This window comes from Leopardus geoffroyi, chromosome B2 (assembly GCF_018350155.1).
Source record: "Leopardus geoffroyi isolate Oge1 chromosome B2, O.geoffroyi_Oge1_pat1.0, whole genome shotgun sequence".
Classification (NCBI taxonomy): domain Eukaryota; kingdom Metazoa; phylum Chordata; class Mammalia; order Carnivora; family Felidae; genus Leopardus; species Leopardus geoffroyi.
In genome coordinates, this window is record NC_059332.1 from 54,142,543 (window position 1) to 54,159,484 (window position 16,942).

At 36.5% G+C, this 16,942-nt stretch overlaps 1 protein-coding gene across 28 annotated transcripts in view; it reads right to left on the minus strand.

The window, feature by feature from the left end:
- The window catches only part of DST (dystonin), a 495,699-nt gene that overhangs the window by 217,288 nt on the left and 261,469 nt on the right, over positions 1-16,942 (minus strand). For 13 of the 28 annotated variants that reach the window (XM_045498594.1, XM_045498595.1, XM_045498624.1 and 10 more), the window contains 4 exons: positions 11,639-11,728; positions 11,013-11,111; positions 9,289-9,366; positions 7,285-7,377 (listed from right to left, as the gene is read on the minus strand). In XM_045498594.1, the coding sequence (XP_045354550.1) occupies positions 7,285-7,377; positions 9,289-9,366; positions 11,013-11,111; positions 11,639-11,728 (360 nt within the window). Of the gene's footprint in view, positions 1-859; positions 3,096-7,284; positions 7,378-9,288; positions 9,367-11,012; positions 11,112-11,638; positions 11,729-16,942 lie in introns of those variants that run through there. The other 15 variants (XM_045498616.1, XM_045498614.1, XM_045498603.1 and 12 more) reach the window with 3 other exon arrangements.

A 16,942-nucleotide genomic window follows, 5' to 3' on the forward strand; every position in this document is an offset into this window, starting at 1 on the left:
TAACCGACTGCGCCACCCAGGCGCCCCAATTTTACTTACATTTAAATGTAAGTAAATATACATTTTGAGCTTATGTTTACGTTTTAAAGACAAGTGAAAACCCCAGAGAAATAACTCATCTGAAGCTAAATATCAGTGTTAGGAATAAAGATCTCAACTTCCTGCCAGATGGTGTCATACTGAAATTCCTATGACATGCTGCCTAAATGATTTCTGATTTTAGATGGGGGCTGAGGAACAACTCATGTAACAGAGACAAAAGATTTGGGTGATTTCCTCCGTGCTACCCATCCCAACACACACACACACACACACACACACACACACACACACACACAAACTTAAAGCAAGTATATGAGTGTTCCTATGCATGAAAACCGATAGAGAACTAGAACTGACTTTTCCAAACTTCTCAATTAGCAAGCCAGCACTGACCGATAACTGTATTGTATTCTGTCTACATTTGTCATGAGGCTATTGTCTTCTCATGACTGTTTTCTGATTCAATTTTGCCTACAAGTTTCCAAAAGCTATTCCACAGGAAAAGTCAAGAGATGTGAACTAGAGAACTTCAGAAGATGTGCATTCTCTTTCAATGAAGCTTTTTTAAGTCTTCCGACGACAACAAAAATGTATAGGGGTTTAAAGTGTGATCAAAGAATGTGGAAATCACAGAAAATAAAAATCACAATAACCAAACCTAAGATTACAGACAATAAAATGCACCAAGAACTCTCCAACTTCCACACAAGCTAATATGAAAATAATTTAAAACCGACAAATGACAGAACCTCCCTTGGATTATAAGCACCAGGAGTACTTATTTACACCTGCAACTCAGACTCTGCGTTTCACTTACCTCATTTCCATCTGTGCCCTTGGAAGCAGAGAACCCAATAGTACAGAGGGAATGACATCTCTTTTTTTCAAAGTGAAAATTGTTTATTTCACGAGGGCAGAATCTCTCAGTGTTATGCATTTCTTGAACACTGCTATAATTTTTTGATTGGTCTTCAGAAAGCCCACTTTTTTCAGAAGATCTCTCTGTACCATAGTGAATGGAACTTAAGCTGGCTGCCTTTCGTAAAGAGAAAACTTCAGTTTTCCTTTGGAATGTTATTTCTCTCCTGTTGACAGCATCTAAATGTTCCTTCCTCTTTGCACAATATGGAGTGCTGTTCTTTTCTGGAATCCTTTCGTCCAGATCACTAACTTTTACTTCTGTTTCACGGTCATCAGTAGGAGAGGTGTCCACATGGTAAGACCGAATGCTCACGGTACTCGGCACAAGTTTCTGTTTCTTATCATCAACTACAACTTCTGTCCCCTCTTGCCGAATACCACTTTCCGGTGTGAGGTTTGGGGCGGCAGATCCCTCCCGCACCAGTCCCCTGAGTGAAAAAGCAGGCTGTTCTCTTGATAGCTGAACACTGCTCTCCCTCTTGTCTTCATTGTCCTGGCTTGGCTCTACTGAGTCTGTGTCACCTACAGTTGTCTTGACCGGTTTTCTCCTGAAATATTTTCTTCTGGGAGAGTATTTTTCAGGGCTCAAAGGAGTTTTGGCAGGATCTAAATACTGTTCTTCTTTCTCAGCTCTTACACATCTGCAGACATTCCCCATTTGATTTGCAGGAAATCACAGTTCCACAGATTCACTCATTTCAAAATCCAGGGCTTACCTCGACCTTCTGCATTAAGTCTGAAAGTCCCACTCTGACCTCTAATTCCTCAGACTTTGGAACCATCCTCTTCAGCATGAAGCCATTTTGCTTATGAGAAAAACACACGCAAGAAATGCCATGGCATCTTGCCCAGCTGGGTCCCTGTGTCTCATTAGACACCGTGGCTTATTTCTGGCCACCAATCCTTTTAGACAAACATTAGTGTTCACGGTAAAATTACAACGCTGCTGAGCTTTCAAGGCAAACCTCAGCTTTATCACACGAGAAGACTCTGACCCTCACTCTAACTTTCGATTTTCAGAAATGCAGTTACGCTACCAAAGTTTGCATTAACCTTTGAAACTACTGGTGGTTCAACAAATCTGAGAGCAAACAAAAAGCAAATACAGGAGTAATTTAACAAAATGTCTTTCAAATTTAGTTTCAGAGAGTCTCTACCATATAATTTTTTTCTTAAGAAAAAACAACTAATTTTGGTACTTGCCAAAAAAAAAAAAAGGCTCAAAAATCTATGTAAATTATACTCAGACTTTTTAAAAACATCAGCCATTAAAAAAAAACCAACAGGATGATTCAATAGCTGAAGGAGAGATAATAAATGCTAAATTCCTAAAAATATCAATTAAAATTATTTCTAAAATCTTATAAAATAGTTTCTAATATTTTTCATATTACATTTTCATATGACACCAATTTCCAAGCCATTTTCCTTATGTGATCATTAGTATTTTCACATAAGCAAATTGATAAATTTTATGATTTAAAGCATAAAATGTTTAGCCAAAAGAAACACATGAATGTGTTTCTTTTACATGTAGGAAGGCAGTTAAACTTCATATATAACTTTTGTAATTGTACCCTAGTTAAATATTATGCAATTTTACTAGGGTCTTGCTGTAAAAATAGTAAATCAGTATGGAGCCTGATTATCTAAGGTGTGCATATTTCTAAAACTGAGTCACAGATGTGGTAAAAAGAAAATTAGTATGGCATGACTGGACTTACACATAAGCAGATTATCATCTGACTCATTAGAAAAAAAAATAATTGCCATTCTCTAGGTAGACTGATCAGAAGATGGAACTCATTATACTTTTCTAAATAAGAATATCCAATTAAATAGTCAAGTTAGCAATGTTGCTGATACTTGTCAATAGGCCTGTGTGATGAGGCTTTCCTTAATGATTCAAAGAGATAATGAAACAATCTCCAACGGCAAAACTGAGTATCCTAGGAGACAAACCGGCAAAAATAAAGGCTCAGATGTAGGTTTATTTTTAATTTGATTTTCAATGTCTTCATTGGCACTGGAACATTATTCACGAGAATTTAAAAGTATAATGGCTAGAGTCTGTACTGGCAAGATAAAGGCACAACCAACCAGTGATGTGCATCCCATCCGCCATTCCTTCTAGCCCTGCCAGTCTGAGCAACTGCCCCCTCTCCCAGAAATGGCCCAACTTTAGTCTCTGCCTGGAAGCTAGCATTTGTCCTGCAAAGTCTAGCTCTAATATCAGTAAAAATTTCCCTTACTCTCTAACACCTTGCTGATCCTACCACAACACTCCCTCCTCTGCATCCCCATTTTTATTTATATTGCATTGGACTCATCACCAATAGATTTATGAACATTGTCCCAACAGATAGAACAACATACTTCATTATCTTAGTATCTCTGAATCTAGCATATGGTAACTATTGATAGAGGATTACTGTGTTGATAATGCTTATCTTCAGACAGCCTGCCTGGAAAAGAGATTCAACTTGTGATACTGGTAATAAATATATTTTTAATAACTAATTGATCTTTTAAAGTTACTTCCCTTATTTATGCAAAGTATAGAGACAAAACAAACAACCAAAAACAACCAAAACTCACTTGGAGTGAGGATGATCACCACTGCTGTAAATAGCCTTTTATCTTGGCATAATCAGAGAATCATTCTAATCTTAAATTATCAAAGTACTATGAAAAGTTCTTTCATTCAAATAAGAAGAAATATTTTTGTTTTACCAAAACATTGTTGCATTCCACTTTAAACAGATCTGGGTCTAATTTTTAAATATTGGTGATAATTTAATTTAATATGCTGTAGTTCAGGTCCTAAAATACACTGGAACTCATAATACATGCCACAGGACCATTAGGATTATATTAGAAGTACTTCTGTGGCTGGTCTTCCTTTTTCTCCCAATGACAAAATGCAGAGTTTCTTAATACAGAATTCTTTTTTAAAAAGTTTATTTATTTATTTTTGAGAGAGAGACAGAGAGTGAGCATGTGGGAGCACAAGCAAGGGAGGGGCAGAGAGAAGGGGAGAGAGGGAATCTCAAGCAGGCTCTGTGCTGCCAGTGCAGAGCCCGATGCAGGGCTCAAACCCACGAACTGTGAGATCACGACCTGAGCCGAAATAGAGTTGGACGCTTAACCAACTGAGCCACCCAGGCTCCCCAGTATATAATTCTTTTTTGAATGAGATTTTGCTTTATATCTCTTCAAACTTAAGGGTCTATATAGACTGATTCTAATTCCCAACCATTTTCTCACATTTTGGTCCTACATTTTCTGGTTTCTGCTTGGGAAATGTTTTCTCCAAGGTCTCCAGTCGCTTGGGAATGTTTTCTCCAAGGTCTCCAAAGTCTTCCTTCTAGACAAAACTATGGCTTAGTCTTCATTTTCTTATTTCATACTGCTCATCATTCCTTTATAATTGAAACTCTCTTCCCCTGGCTTCAGCAATACTAGATTTTCTTGTTGTTTTCATCTATCTCTCCAAACGTTCCTTTTCTGTTTCCCCAGATGGAATTTCTTCCTCCTGCATCCCAAATCATGGGCCTTCCCTAAACTTCTGTCCTTAGCTCTTCATGTATTCAAGAGGATTCTCTCAAATCCTCTGGAGATCCCTCTCTCCAACACTTTTATACTGATAACTCCAAGTGTGTCACCTGTAGCCAACTTCCCAAACTGCTCACTGCACAGATGCACAGGATGCCCGCCACACCATCAAACCCACCCGGGAGGCCATTCATTCTCCCCTGACCATCACTCTTGTTTCTCTCAGTCATCTACTGGTTTCTTGTTTGTTTTATCTGTCAGGCGCAATGGTTCAGAGTCAGCCTTAATCCCTCTTCTTCATTCTCTGTGCTCTGTTGCTAAGCCCATTCTTTTCTTCTTTCAAAATGCCATCCCTTGGATTCCATTTTCATCCCCATCTGAGTCCTGACCTTTATCACTCTACTCTGAGATCACCACCTCGGCTTCTTAGCTTTTGTCTCCCTAACTACAGACTCTACTCATTTCAATTTATTTCATGTAGAATTGATAGATTTAGTTTCCTAAAAACATTATTTTTCAGGTTCAGAAGGGTTAAGTGATGCACCCAATGTAATCAACTGCCATAAGTAAGAGTTAATGGTGACACTTAGTGCTGCCTCCCACCACAGTCTGGGTGGCTTCCTACTGCCTCACAGCGCTCTTACTCTGACATTCAAACTCCAGCCACAGCCTGTTCCCCAACTGTGTGGGTAATGATGGGATTGGCTCCCTGCTCCAACAGGCATTTTGTCTTCCCATGTGGGGTTCCTGCAGTCTCTACCCTACTAAAAGTTGTGGGACCTGATCCACTGAGGGCTAATTAAAGGATCCCCAGGGGCACCTGGGTGGCTCAGTCAGTTAAGTGTCCGACTTCGGCTCAGGTCAAGATCTCACGGTTTGTGAGTTCGAACCCTGTGTTGGGCTCTGTGCTGACAGCTCAGAGCCTAGAGCCTGCTTCAGATTCTGTGTCTCCCTCTCCCTCTGCCCTTCCCTTGCTCATACTCTCTCTCCCTCAAAAATAAACATTTAAAAGAATTTTAAAAATAATAATAATAATAATTAAAGGATCACTGAGAATGCTGTGGAACTACACATGAAATGTGCTTTTCAGGCAGTTCTACTTAGCCTTTACCCAATTCTAGAAACAAGGTCTTGGCTCTGTGCCCAAATCCTTGCTGTGGTTTAGTGCTCAGTCCCCTAATCCCCTAAGGCAGGAGTGCTCTAATAATTGGGACCCTCAGATCTTTAGGGTCTTGCCTCCAGTTCCTGCTACTGGATCACCCTGACAGCAATACCCCCACACTGTGGGAACATTCACCTGTATTAGCTACCCTGTAGTCGGGCTGGTGACACCTAGTCACCTGGGTCTTCTCCAATTTCCTACCGCTGTAATTTTGTTCACCTGCCTGTTCAGGTGCTGGGACTACCTAGACTTTAATTCCTATAGCTCTCCATACCTGTCACATTTATCCTGCTCCCAAATGAGCCTCAGGTACACTATTTCCCACTATTCCCTTACAAATCTTAAATCCCAATAAAACTTGCACAAATTAAGAAATAAGTATTATTCCTCCTGTGATTTGGTTCCAAACCCCAGCTCCTTCCTGAAGCTGGCAAGCTACCTCTTCCTCCTTTAAGGTCCAACTGAACAGCAGTCATTCAGTATGACTTGCCACATGCCTACTATGGGTCAGGCTCTGGGCTGCACAAAGAATATGCATCAGCAGGAAAATGGTTCATAAACTAAAGCAAGTTCCAGAGTTAGGATTCACCTTAAATCAAATAAAGATTGTTTTTTTTTCAAAAAAAGAAAAACTAAAAAGTCAAAATAAGCCCTCAATGAGCACAGATTTTTTATATAAATCATAGTTAACAAATCTGCATTGACTCTCCTCAAATCCAATTTGAGAAAGTACAGGTCTACACAAAATACAGATTCTTCCAATTCAGGAGATACCGTTATGAGATTTATACTGCCATCTAGTGTCTATCAACAGGAAAAAGGAGTTTGCATAGCTGAGAAACCGTAATACCAATAAAAACCATTCTAAGGATTGAATCATAAAATTTTTATGTATCTAAATCAAGTAATACTATCCAATAAATAAAAGAAATGAGTCTGCATTCCATAAAAAGAATCTGTGTCTTCCAACATTGAGACTGAAACCGCTTAAAAGCAGAAGTTAAAATCAAAATGGCTGCATTAATGCTTCAGGGAGGTTCAATTTTAAACTAAGTAACCTTCTTCCTCTCTTCCGTAAACCTCCCTTCCTCCCTTCTTAGCCTTTTGCTTCAGGAACCCAGAGCCACCTAGAAAACACGATGAACTTGGCTAGTAGTAGGTACACAATTCCTGTGGAAACCAGCTGGATTCTCTATTTCCCTATAAAATCCTGGAGCCCCTTCCTCCAGGTGGGCTTGTATTTTGAGGGCCTTAGCCTGCTGCAGTCTTCTTTGCCCAGCAAAGCAACAAAGCTATTGTTCCTCTTTATATCCAAACTCCTGTCTTCACCATACATATTTGGGCTCCAGAGCATAGACGCCAGTTTTCCACAACAGGATTACAAGCATCTTAGAATATTTAAGCTCATCAATACCAGGAAACAGGGTGCAAGGTTCACAGGCAGTATGTTACTTGAAAGGAAAAATTGAAATGTACTTTTTAAGAAGCCTGAAATTTATTTTCTTCCATAGGATGTAAGTGCATAATTTATTCTTCATATGAACCACTTGAAAATCAGCAATGAGAGGCTAAAAGAAATGATAACTAAGAAAAATTAAGCTTACCTGAAAGTGCAAAATTATTGTCCATATTAATCCCAAAGTCAACTTGGGATTTCCATCTGTTATGTCATCATTTCTAATATTCACTAATTTCACCTGTGTTATATGGAAAGAAGAAATAAAGCAAACTTTTTCAAACCAGCACATAAGTTATATTTACCTACATAAAATCAATTCTATATAACACAAAGAAAAAAATTGATCTAAGTACCAGTAAATCCTCAAAATATTGTCTTACTCCCTTATCTCTACTCACTTTAGATTGCAAATTATAAGAGTCACCACAAAGGAAAAAAAAAGGCGTTACTCTGGTTTTTCTTCTAAAACAAGTATTATAAGTAATCACTTTCCAACTGAAAAATACTACTGAAGTTGAGAATTCTTCAATACTTGAGATTTTAAAATTAGACACAATTTTATCACTTGAAAATAAGCTTTATTTTGCTCTAACCATTAAGATACTGTTCTGAACCATAAAATAGTTTAACAACTTTCTCATACTTCTGTCACAAAGTGGGAAAAAATTAAAAAAAAAAAAAACTAGCATCTTTTTTCCATTTATCTACCATAAATTGTTACCAAGATAAATAAATATATAAGTCACTGGATATTTGGAAGGCTGCTCAAATATGAAAAATAAAAATAAAAATAAAAACAAACAATAATACTTAGACTTAAAGCTTATTAACTATCAAATTATGCATTTTCAGGTAAACAAATATAGTAATGATACCTATCATTTATATCCTGGATAAAAATAATTAAATATCATGAATCAAACACAATAATAACTAACATCTCACTTTCTGGACAAAACACTGACAAAAACACTTCAGACAAGGAAACATAATCAACCATCAGTCCTTATGAAAACTTCCACTAGAATTAAGAATAATAAGGTAAATAGGAGTGCCTGGGCAGCTCAGTTGGTTAAGCATCTGCCTCTTGATCTCAACTCAGGGCATGATCTCACAGTTTGAATTCTAGCCTCTCATCCTGCTCTGCGCTGATGGTGCGGAGCCTGCTTGGGATTCTGTCTCTCCTCTATGGCCCCCACCCCCACTTGTACTCTCTCGCTCTTTCCAAATAAATAAACCTCAAAAATATTTTTTAAGAAAGAATAATAAGGTAAATAAAAGTAACATTTAACATATTTAAGCACGCAGTGTTTATCTGAGTTTAAATAAATCACTGTAATGTTAATAAACTAAATGAATAAAAAAATGGTGTTTACCTCTCCCCGTTTTCCTCCCTTCCTTTTTTCCTTATTCCATTAACACGCTAAATCGCTGCCACCTCTGATTTCTCATTGTTCGCAGTAATTTTCCATTCCCCTGATTTTCTTTCTTTCCTTTTCTCTACTATTTGAAAAATTACCAATATTTTGGCTTATACCACTATAATACCACAATGCCACCAAATCACGATCATATCCAATATGGTTTTCATTCTTTAACCATGACTGCTTCTAAAACCTCAAGTTAGTTGGAGGTTGTTGTTTTATTTTTAACTCCTTTTAATTACCCAATATTATTTATAAAAAAAAAAAATATTATCGTACCACTAAGTATTAAAAATGCTTACACTAAGTTTTTGAAAGTAGTCCATCAACTATTTTTTATAAAAATAATTGTATATACTAAGTATAAATAATAAAGTATTGCCCCACTACTAAGAACTTTTCATAGGCATTCTTAACATTCTCTTGCTACTAAAAGGTCATTAACTTCCTAGGCAAAGCATTCCAATTCTAACAGAAGGAAAATCAGTAGCTCTTATTCAGATGGAAATGCAGCCACTTATAATTCCTGTGGGCTTACACCTACTATTAACTTCCTTTTCTTTGGAGCAAATGTTTGAACATATTTTTAAATATTTGTCTCTCAAAAGCACAAATTTAAACATTATAATTGACAAATTTAACCGTTTCATCCCCTGACATGTTCCTATCTAGATGTACTCCATCACATATGTGTATATGATTATAGTCTTTGAAAAACATCATACCTGGCGTCTTTTCAAATAGTCAAGTGCAATTTGTACATTCTGTAGTCTGTGAAAACGCATCCGACCTTTTTCTCTGGGCTAAGAATAGAAAAATGCAGGGTATAAAAAACACTACAGTTTCTGATACCACTGACCATGCTAAATACACTTATGATGTATACTCTATAAATATACTTTATGCTCATCTTAACATATCAAAACAGGACTTAATATTTGGGTAAACCCATTAGATTTTTTAAATTAAAATTAAATTAAATTACATTAAACACTTAATTGTTTTGTATTATTTGAAATTGAATTTAAACAAATAGGGATTTCTCCAAATGTTTTATTTAAACATATGCTTTATTCCATTTTGCTTTATTTAAACAAAAGGAAAAGAAAAAATGTCACAGAACATACAGACTTTTTATAGTCATTATACTACAATTCTAGCCTACAGTTTATTAGCTTTGGATGCACAGAAAGAATTAAATACCATTCCCCATTTTGCCTTCTTAATAAAGTCTATTGTCAAGCGGGTTTTTATAACTACATATGTATGGCATGTTAATGAAAATGAGGTAAAGTAGCATGCAGTTAGTATAAAAATCACCAAGAAGGAGAAAGATGGAGTCTTACTTAGCCATGATAGAGGAAGAGAAAAAAGCAATTAAAGCCATATATTTCCTCTTTATTTTATTTTAGCTTTTTCACAAAATCAGTTGGACTCTAATAGTTTTACTGCTTAGGGATGGACATGACTGTTTATGATCTCAGGAAAACTGGCAATCCATAATTCTTTTCGTTGGTGCCGTTTTCCTTGAGAAATGTAATAAGTTAGCAGACGGAAAACATAAGGAGATAGAGCTGAGAAGATGCTTAACAAAAATACAAAGAATGGAGTTGAAATTTTTCACATAAAATCTCCCAAAAGGAAGAAAAGAAAAAAACACTGACAGCTTAGCTTCTCAAATATGAATATTGAGAGCCAAGGCACCATAATGAAAAGACAGCAGAGTACAGAATGGAAAAATAGGTTCTATATAAACAGGTAGAAATAATGCTGGTAAATTCACCCAATGGATCCAAAAAAAAAAGCATAATTTCCAAATCAGGGGCACTTGGGATGTAGATGACAAAAGAAGCATTATCTGTCTTGCAAAGGTGGGCTGAAGTCAACTAAGTGTCATGAAGATGAAACAGTTATATAGGTTCTACCAGGAATCCAGATTTTAAAACTTTCCCCCCTTCTAAATAAAAATAAGACATAGAAAATACATAAATAATGTCCATCAAATACCTATTGCCAGTATGATTTAAAGCATAAACTTAAATAGGAAATAAATTTCCATAAGTCCCTTCAAATAAAGCAATAGTTGCCACATTTGAAATATAAATTGCAGAAATGGAACAAATTTGCATAAAAATTATCAGGCTAGTTGTCAAGATTTCCACATTTATATAAAATGCATATAAAATTCTTTAGCTAAAATGGCATCATATAATTCAATCACATATGTTCAATTACCATGCACTGCACAGTAATGTCTAAATAAATTTAAAGAGAAAATATTTCCTTTGTCTAATTTTTTTGGTACACACACATCTACCTCACTATGGGTTTTGGTCCTTTCTATAATTTTCTAAAAAGGAGCCCGAACCCATGGGTTACTTCCCTATCACGTTAGCGCTCACCGCACTGTAATGGCTAGGTTAGTCGAGTTATGGGGGCCGACACCTACCCCCTTATCCTCATCCTCCACATCCTCATGCTGTTCATATTCGCATGCTTCTGTTGCACTCACCAATCGTAAGGTCTTCAAAAAATCTCGCTCCCTTGGCTAATGAATATAACAGACAGAAGATAGGACAGCAAAGACACAAGACAGACCAGAAATGAAAAGAAGAGCATGAACAGAACATAATGAAGGAGAACAAGTAACCAAGAAGGGGAAGTAATGTTCACAAAAAAGGAAATGACACCTGTGGAATGGGTTAGACCATTTTCCAGAAAGCAATGTTTATTTCCTTGCTATTTGTGAGTCTTTTAATATGTGGTTATATTATGCATCCAACCTCTGCTAAGCAAAAAAACCCAAAGGTAAAAAAAGAAGAACAAAAATAGTAGTTTTATTATAGAACTGATTACATAAGCAAAGTAGTCAAAGGGCTTCAATCTCCCAAATTCACATCACTTGAAGTCTGAAAATGATCAGGAATCTAACCAGAACTCTTTTTTTCAGGCAGAATTCACAGCTCTAAAGGCGAATGTTGCAAAAATCTGAACAGTCTCTACCAACAACACACTGGTCCTTACGTAGACAGCATTACATGTTCTTCAAACTAAATTAGGAAATTTAAAACTTACCAAGGTATCTCCCGAAAGAACCTCTAAAAGAGAGATTAAATTGTGTCCATCCCTTAAGTCTTCATAGAGATCATTCACATGTTTTCGAACCTACACAAAGAAAAGCAATTTAACTTTTGGGTCTAGAATGTAGATCATCTTTAACACTAAAACAAGAACAAGGACAAGTAGGAAACATTCCTCATACAGTGTTCATTCTTGCAGCAATATTTTCACTTTGATTTTCTCATTACTTAAAAACTAAATTTGAATTAAAAAAAAACTAAAAAAAGTAAATTTCATATCAGTAATTCCTAAAGACAAACAAAATTGTTATCTTTTTAACATACTAGAGTTACTATAAATAAGCTTGGACAACTACATAGGGTTACAATTTTTTAAATACAGGCAATGGCAATAACCTTATTCATGATTCCTGATATAACAGCCAGAGCCACCTTAGCAAGACAAGCAAGTTTTCACCCCTCCCCCTAACCCGAGCTGGTCTTTCTTCCTATTCTTTGTGCCACTAGATCCAGGAGGCCAGATATACACGTTCCATACTTTAAAATTCCAGAAATATAAGCTAGGTGAAGGGCCCATGAGACTACATTCTTACTATTTTTGAAATTTCCTTAGTCTCTATATTTATTTCAAAAAAATTTTTAATTCACGTATGTCAAGTTAGAAGACCTCTGCCCAAACCATCCTGTGCACAACATAAATCTTCTTGTGACAGGGGGTTTTTATAACCACATTAACACTATCACAAAGTTAACACCTAATCTATAATACTTTCTTCCTCCATTCCACAGGCCTGATTTAAGCTTGTGACTTTAGAGCACAAAACACCAAAGATTTCCCAAAAGCTTTGTTCAGTCTGCCAAGTAGGGATATCTCCTGTAAATACTTGGCCTGCTCTAAGGTTTGTGCTAGAGAGACAAATGTCAAAGCAGGCTATTAAGATGGCTGTTCCACAGCGGGTTGGCATGTTTCCATTTTCTCACCTTTTAGTGATTCCAGGCTGCATTACTTTGTGTTGACCTCATTAAAAGAGTCAAGGAAGTGGCCCAGAGGCAGAGACCAGAATCCCACCTACATCACACATAGGGCACAAGCCCTATATGCTTGCCAGTTGGTGTGGTAAACTCTCAAAGGTTTTGTACATATAAGTCAAACTTCTCTGCATTTCCAAAATGTCAAGTGAATATACAGCACAAAATAATAACAAGATCTAAACTATGATCAAAACTATCTGAATACATAACAAGCAAGGGCTAAAGTAAACTGGAAACAAACTTTTGATGGTTAAGTTTTCATCCTAAAAAACTTCAAATACTATTACATTTTATTATCTTAGTTGACTACATACATATTTTGCAGTTTATCTGTGTCAGAAAATACTTTTTATTAATGAAGAAAAATTCCCTTGTTTCATATTAAACTTACTAATTCCTATGTGTTTTTGCCTAAATCACAGAACTTTTCAATATTTGACTACCTATCTAGGGATCATTAGCCACAAATAATGTAAGTATTAAATGTAGGCTCAACAGCTCTAAATAACTGCTAATATCAATAGTACCTATAAAATGTCCAGTAACACTGAAAGTGAGTCAAATTACTTTAAAACAAGTGTCCCCATCTTCACAGACTGACATTTTATTTTGATTTCCTAATTCCTGAGAAATATCAGTTGAATCTTTGGTGTCACAAGATAACAATGCAACAGTAAAATATAGTTTAAAAAATGTTTTAGTTTCCTAAAAAAAAAAAAAAAAAGAGCATAACATATTTTAGGCAGTTCTAATTTAGAAAATCTGTAAATATCCAAAAAAGTAATAAAGTGATTATCCCTTCCATTTGGGATACCATTAAATGACAATCCCCTCAAGGTCTCAATTATATTTCAGAGATGAATCAATTTTCAAGAATATTTTCAGGAACACATCTACCACACGCATGACACATATGCATGCAAATAAGCAACCTAGAGAAATGAGTACTAATACTTTTCTTTTTTTAATTTTTTTAAGTTTATTTAATTCTTTTGAGAGAGAGAGAATCCCAAGCAGACTCCACACTGGCAGCAGTGCCTGACGCACAAAACATGACATCATGACCTGAGCCAAAACCAAGAGTCGAAAGCTCAACTGACAGTCACCCAGCACCCCTAATGCTTACTTTTCTACTCACTCATTGGAGCACTGTAAGCATTCCCTTAGTCCCATTCCAAACTATGAATTTAATTTACAAGACTAAGGACCTACTTAAAAACAAGGCAGAAGAGTTATGCTTATCAATTTCTGCACATCAATGCATCTTGATCTAAGTACTTCCCTGTGCATCTCCAGTGTAACGAGAAGGCAGCCTAACTCTAAAAGAGCCTGAACCTAAAAGAGATCCCATTTATATAAATAATACTATGTAGTTCCTCATCCTGGCTTAATCTCTCAAAATAAATGACTTTATCGTACAGGTCTGACATTCTCAGCGCACGATCAGGATGTGGCCTGCCATGACAGGAACTAACACATAGTGCTGAGAATTCCATGCTCTCTGGTCCACTGGACCCGCCCACGCACTGCCAAAGCCACATTTCAATCCACATCCACTTCCTTTGTCATTCTCACTCTCAGAGAGTTAAAGATGAAGTGTGATTCTGAACACTTATTTCATAGGAAGGCAATTTCACAACTTGCTTTTTGCCAAATCAAACTAAACCTTCTTTCTGACATCAGGGACAATTTCCAAAATCAGGTGCCATTTTTCATCATCACATATATGCCAACAGTAAAGAAAAATTAAGTTACATATGTGTAGAGAAGGATAATAATAATATGATGCCATGCAAAACCAAGTCAGGAAAAAAGAAAGCATGTAATAAGGGAAAAAAGAATGAGGAAACCTGCATTTTAGTCTTGCTTCTGCCACGGGTCTCATGAACTAGCACCAGCTGCCTATCCTCTCTAGGCCTCAATTTTCTCATCTTCAAAATAAAACTTTGCACACAGGCCTCTAGTCTAAACCAGAGAACAAAAATTCTGTGATCTGAAAATGGTAAAATGGAAAGCTGTCCTTAAGTCTTATGGCTTAATTTCTTAAGAATTTTAGGAGAGAATACAGAAATAAACTAATTTAATTTCTGTAATACTTGAAAAAATCCTGAGGCTATACTGCCTATTTTTCCTGCCTCAAGTGATTATTCTGAAGGTTCACGTAAATACTACATATAAAAAATGCTACACAACTGCAAGAGATACCATTATCATCATCTTTATCATGCTATGTCAAGCAAATGTTACCGTTATTAACAATAATAAATACAGGGACAGTTGGCTGGCTCATTCAGAAGAGCATAGGACTCGATCTCAGGGTTGTATGTTCAAGTCCTACCTTGGGTGTACAGATTACTTAAAAATAAAATCTTAAGAAAAAAAAGGAGTTATAATAATAATAGTAATAATAATAATAGTAATAATAATAAATACAAATACATATACAATGAACTATTCCTAGGCACCTGAGGTTGTCTGTGTTCAAGTGCTTGTATTTGCTCATTTTCCTGACCACCAAAGAATGGGATGAAATAAAATGTTAATCAACTATTAAAAGTCAGCAAATCTGCATTATGGGGAATGAGTGGTTGTGGATGAGATGAGTGGAAATAATTGGGATTCTCTAGAAATAGCTGATCTAGTGACCAATTTATAAAGAAAAAAAGGAATTAAATAGTTAAACTGACACAGAAAAGCTTTTTATTTTGTCCTAAGCCTGAGTCATAGGCATTTGGCCTGGTAACTTTCCTTCACAGATGACTATACTAACTGCCAGCAGTCTTAACCTCCTGCTTCAATTTTTAATAAAACGTTCTTTCTTCTCATTTTGGAAATTTTCCCCCGTGGGGCAAAAAAACTGTCTGAATAAATCGTGCTACGGGAAGTGATGAGCAAAGTGAAAGCAGTCTGAGATACTCTGGGATTAAATTATATAACTTGAATTACGTAATGAGGATGAAGCATCATTTTCTGTATTTCATACAATTCTAGAATTTGCAGTGCTTTTTAAAAGGTGCGCACTGCATTGCATCTGCAGTTCACCCCTAGAGGGCACTAATCCTTTGCTTAAGAAGAGTATCCTAAGGAAGGAAAATAAAGTACAAAATGGTGGGGAGGGCACACAAGGAGAGAGATTATAAACAAGGCGATAGTGATGATGACATAAGCAATACTGCAATTCATTTTTAAGATACATATGTATATATTCCGCCAGATTTACATCATCTAAATGGCTTAAATAACCAAAAACCCCACTCTGAAAATTTGTTAACTTTTGAATGTTTGGTTTGTTGTTGCCTAAGTCAAATACAACTTTGAAGATAAGATCATCATCTAGCTGTTCATTTAAATACGTTTAAGACTGCCTTTTTTAAAAGTCTGATTTTGTAGCGGTTGTTGTTAATCTAGGAAAATTCCACAATGTTACTTCCCCCATTTAAACTTAAAGTTACCATGTAGCTGTAGTTCGGTTCAGGTCACTAAATCTGTACTGAGCGTCCATTACATGCCCGGGTGTCATTTAACTTGTAAGGGTACAAAGATGAATAATAAGAGAGTGCCGCCTCTCGAAGCCTTCAGACTGAGGTGACAGAAATGGAGAAAAGAGCTTAATGTTCCAAGAGGAGGGAAGAGCAAGAACAAAGACAACCAGGCAAACATGCACACAACTGTGTTGTGAGCTCCAAGGAAGGAAAGCAGCCTGTGAAATGAGTGAAAGGAGAGGCAGAAGGTGAGGTGGGGAAAGGTGGGCTGGGAGACCCGGTGTGACAGCTTTGCATGCCACTTTGGGAAGAAGCTCAGACCTTTCCTGAGCAAAGAGAACCACAGAAGTCTCTTAAGCAGAACAAGGACTCAGTATCTCTGACCAATATAAAAGCTTCCTTGTAAAGTATTATCTTGAGTAAAAAATAAAGTAAAATAAAGTATTATCTTAAACCCTAATCACAGATAAAGCTATTGAGGGTCAAATCTATACACAATAATGAGGAAAGGTCTCTCAGAAAAAAGCAGAGGGAGCATTCTATCAGTAAATCTTGGGTAAAATGCACACATCCCAGCACAGCAGGGGGCCCAACAGCAGCCACAAGAAGCATCCAAAGTCCTCTCTTAAAGAAGTCCTACATCCAAAGGATACAGTATTCTGGAAAACAACTAGCTATCTTTAGGAAGGAACATAAATAATAAAAGAAGGCTTGTCCCATATAAGATCGCCTCACAGCCTACTAATTGAGTGAAGAGAAGAGGGCCAGTCAGCTTCAGTGAAAAC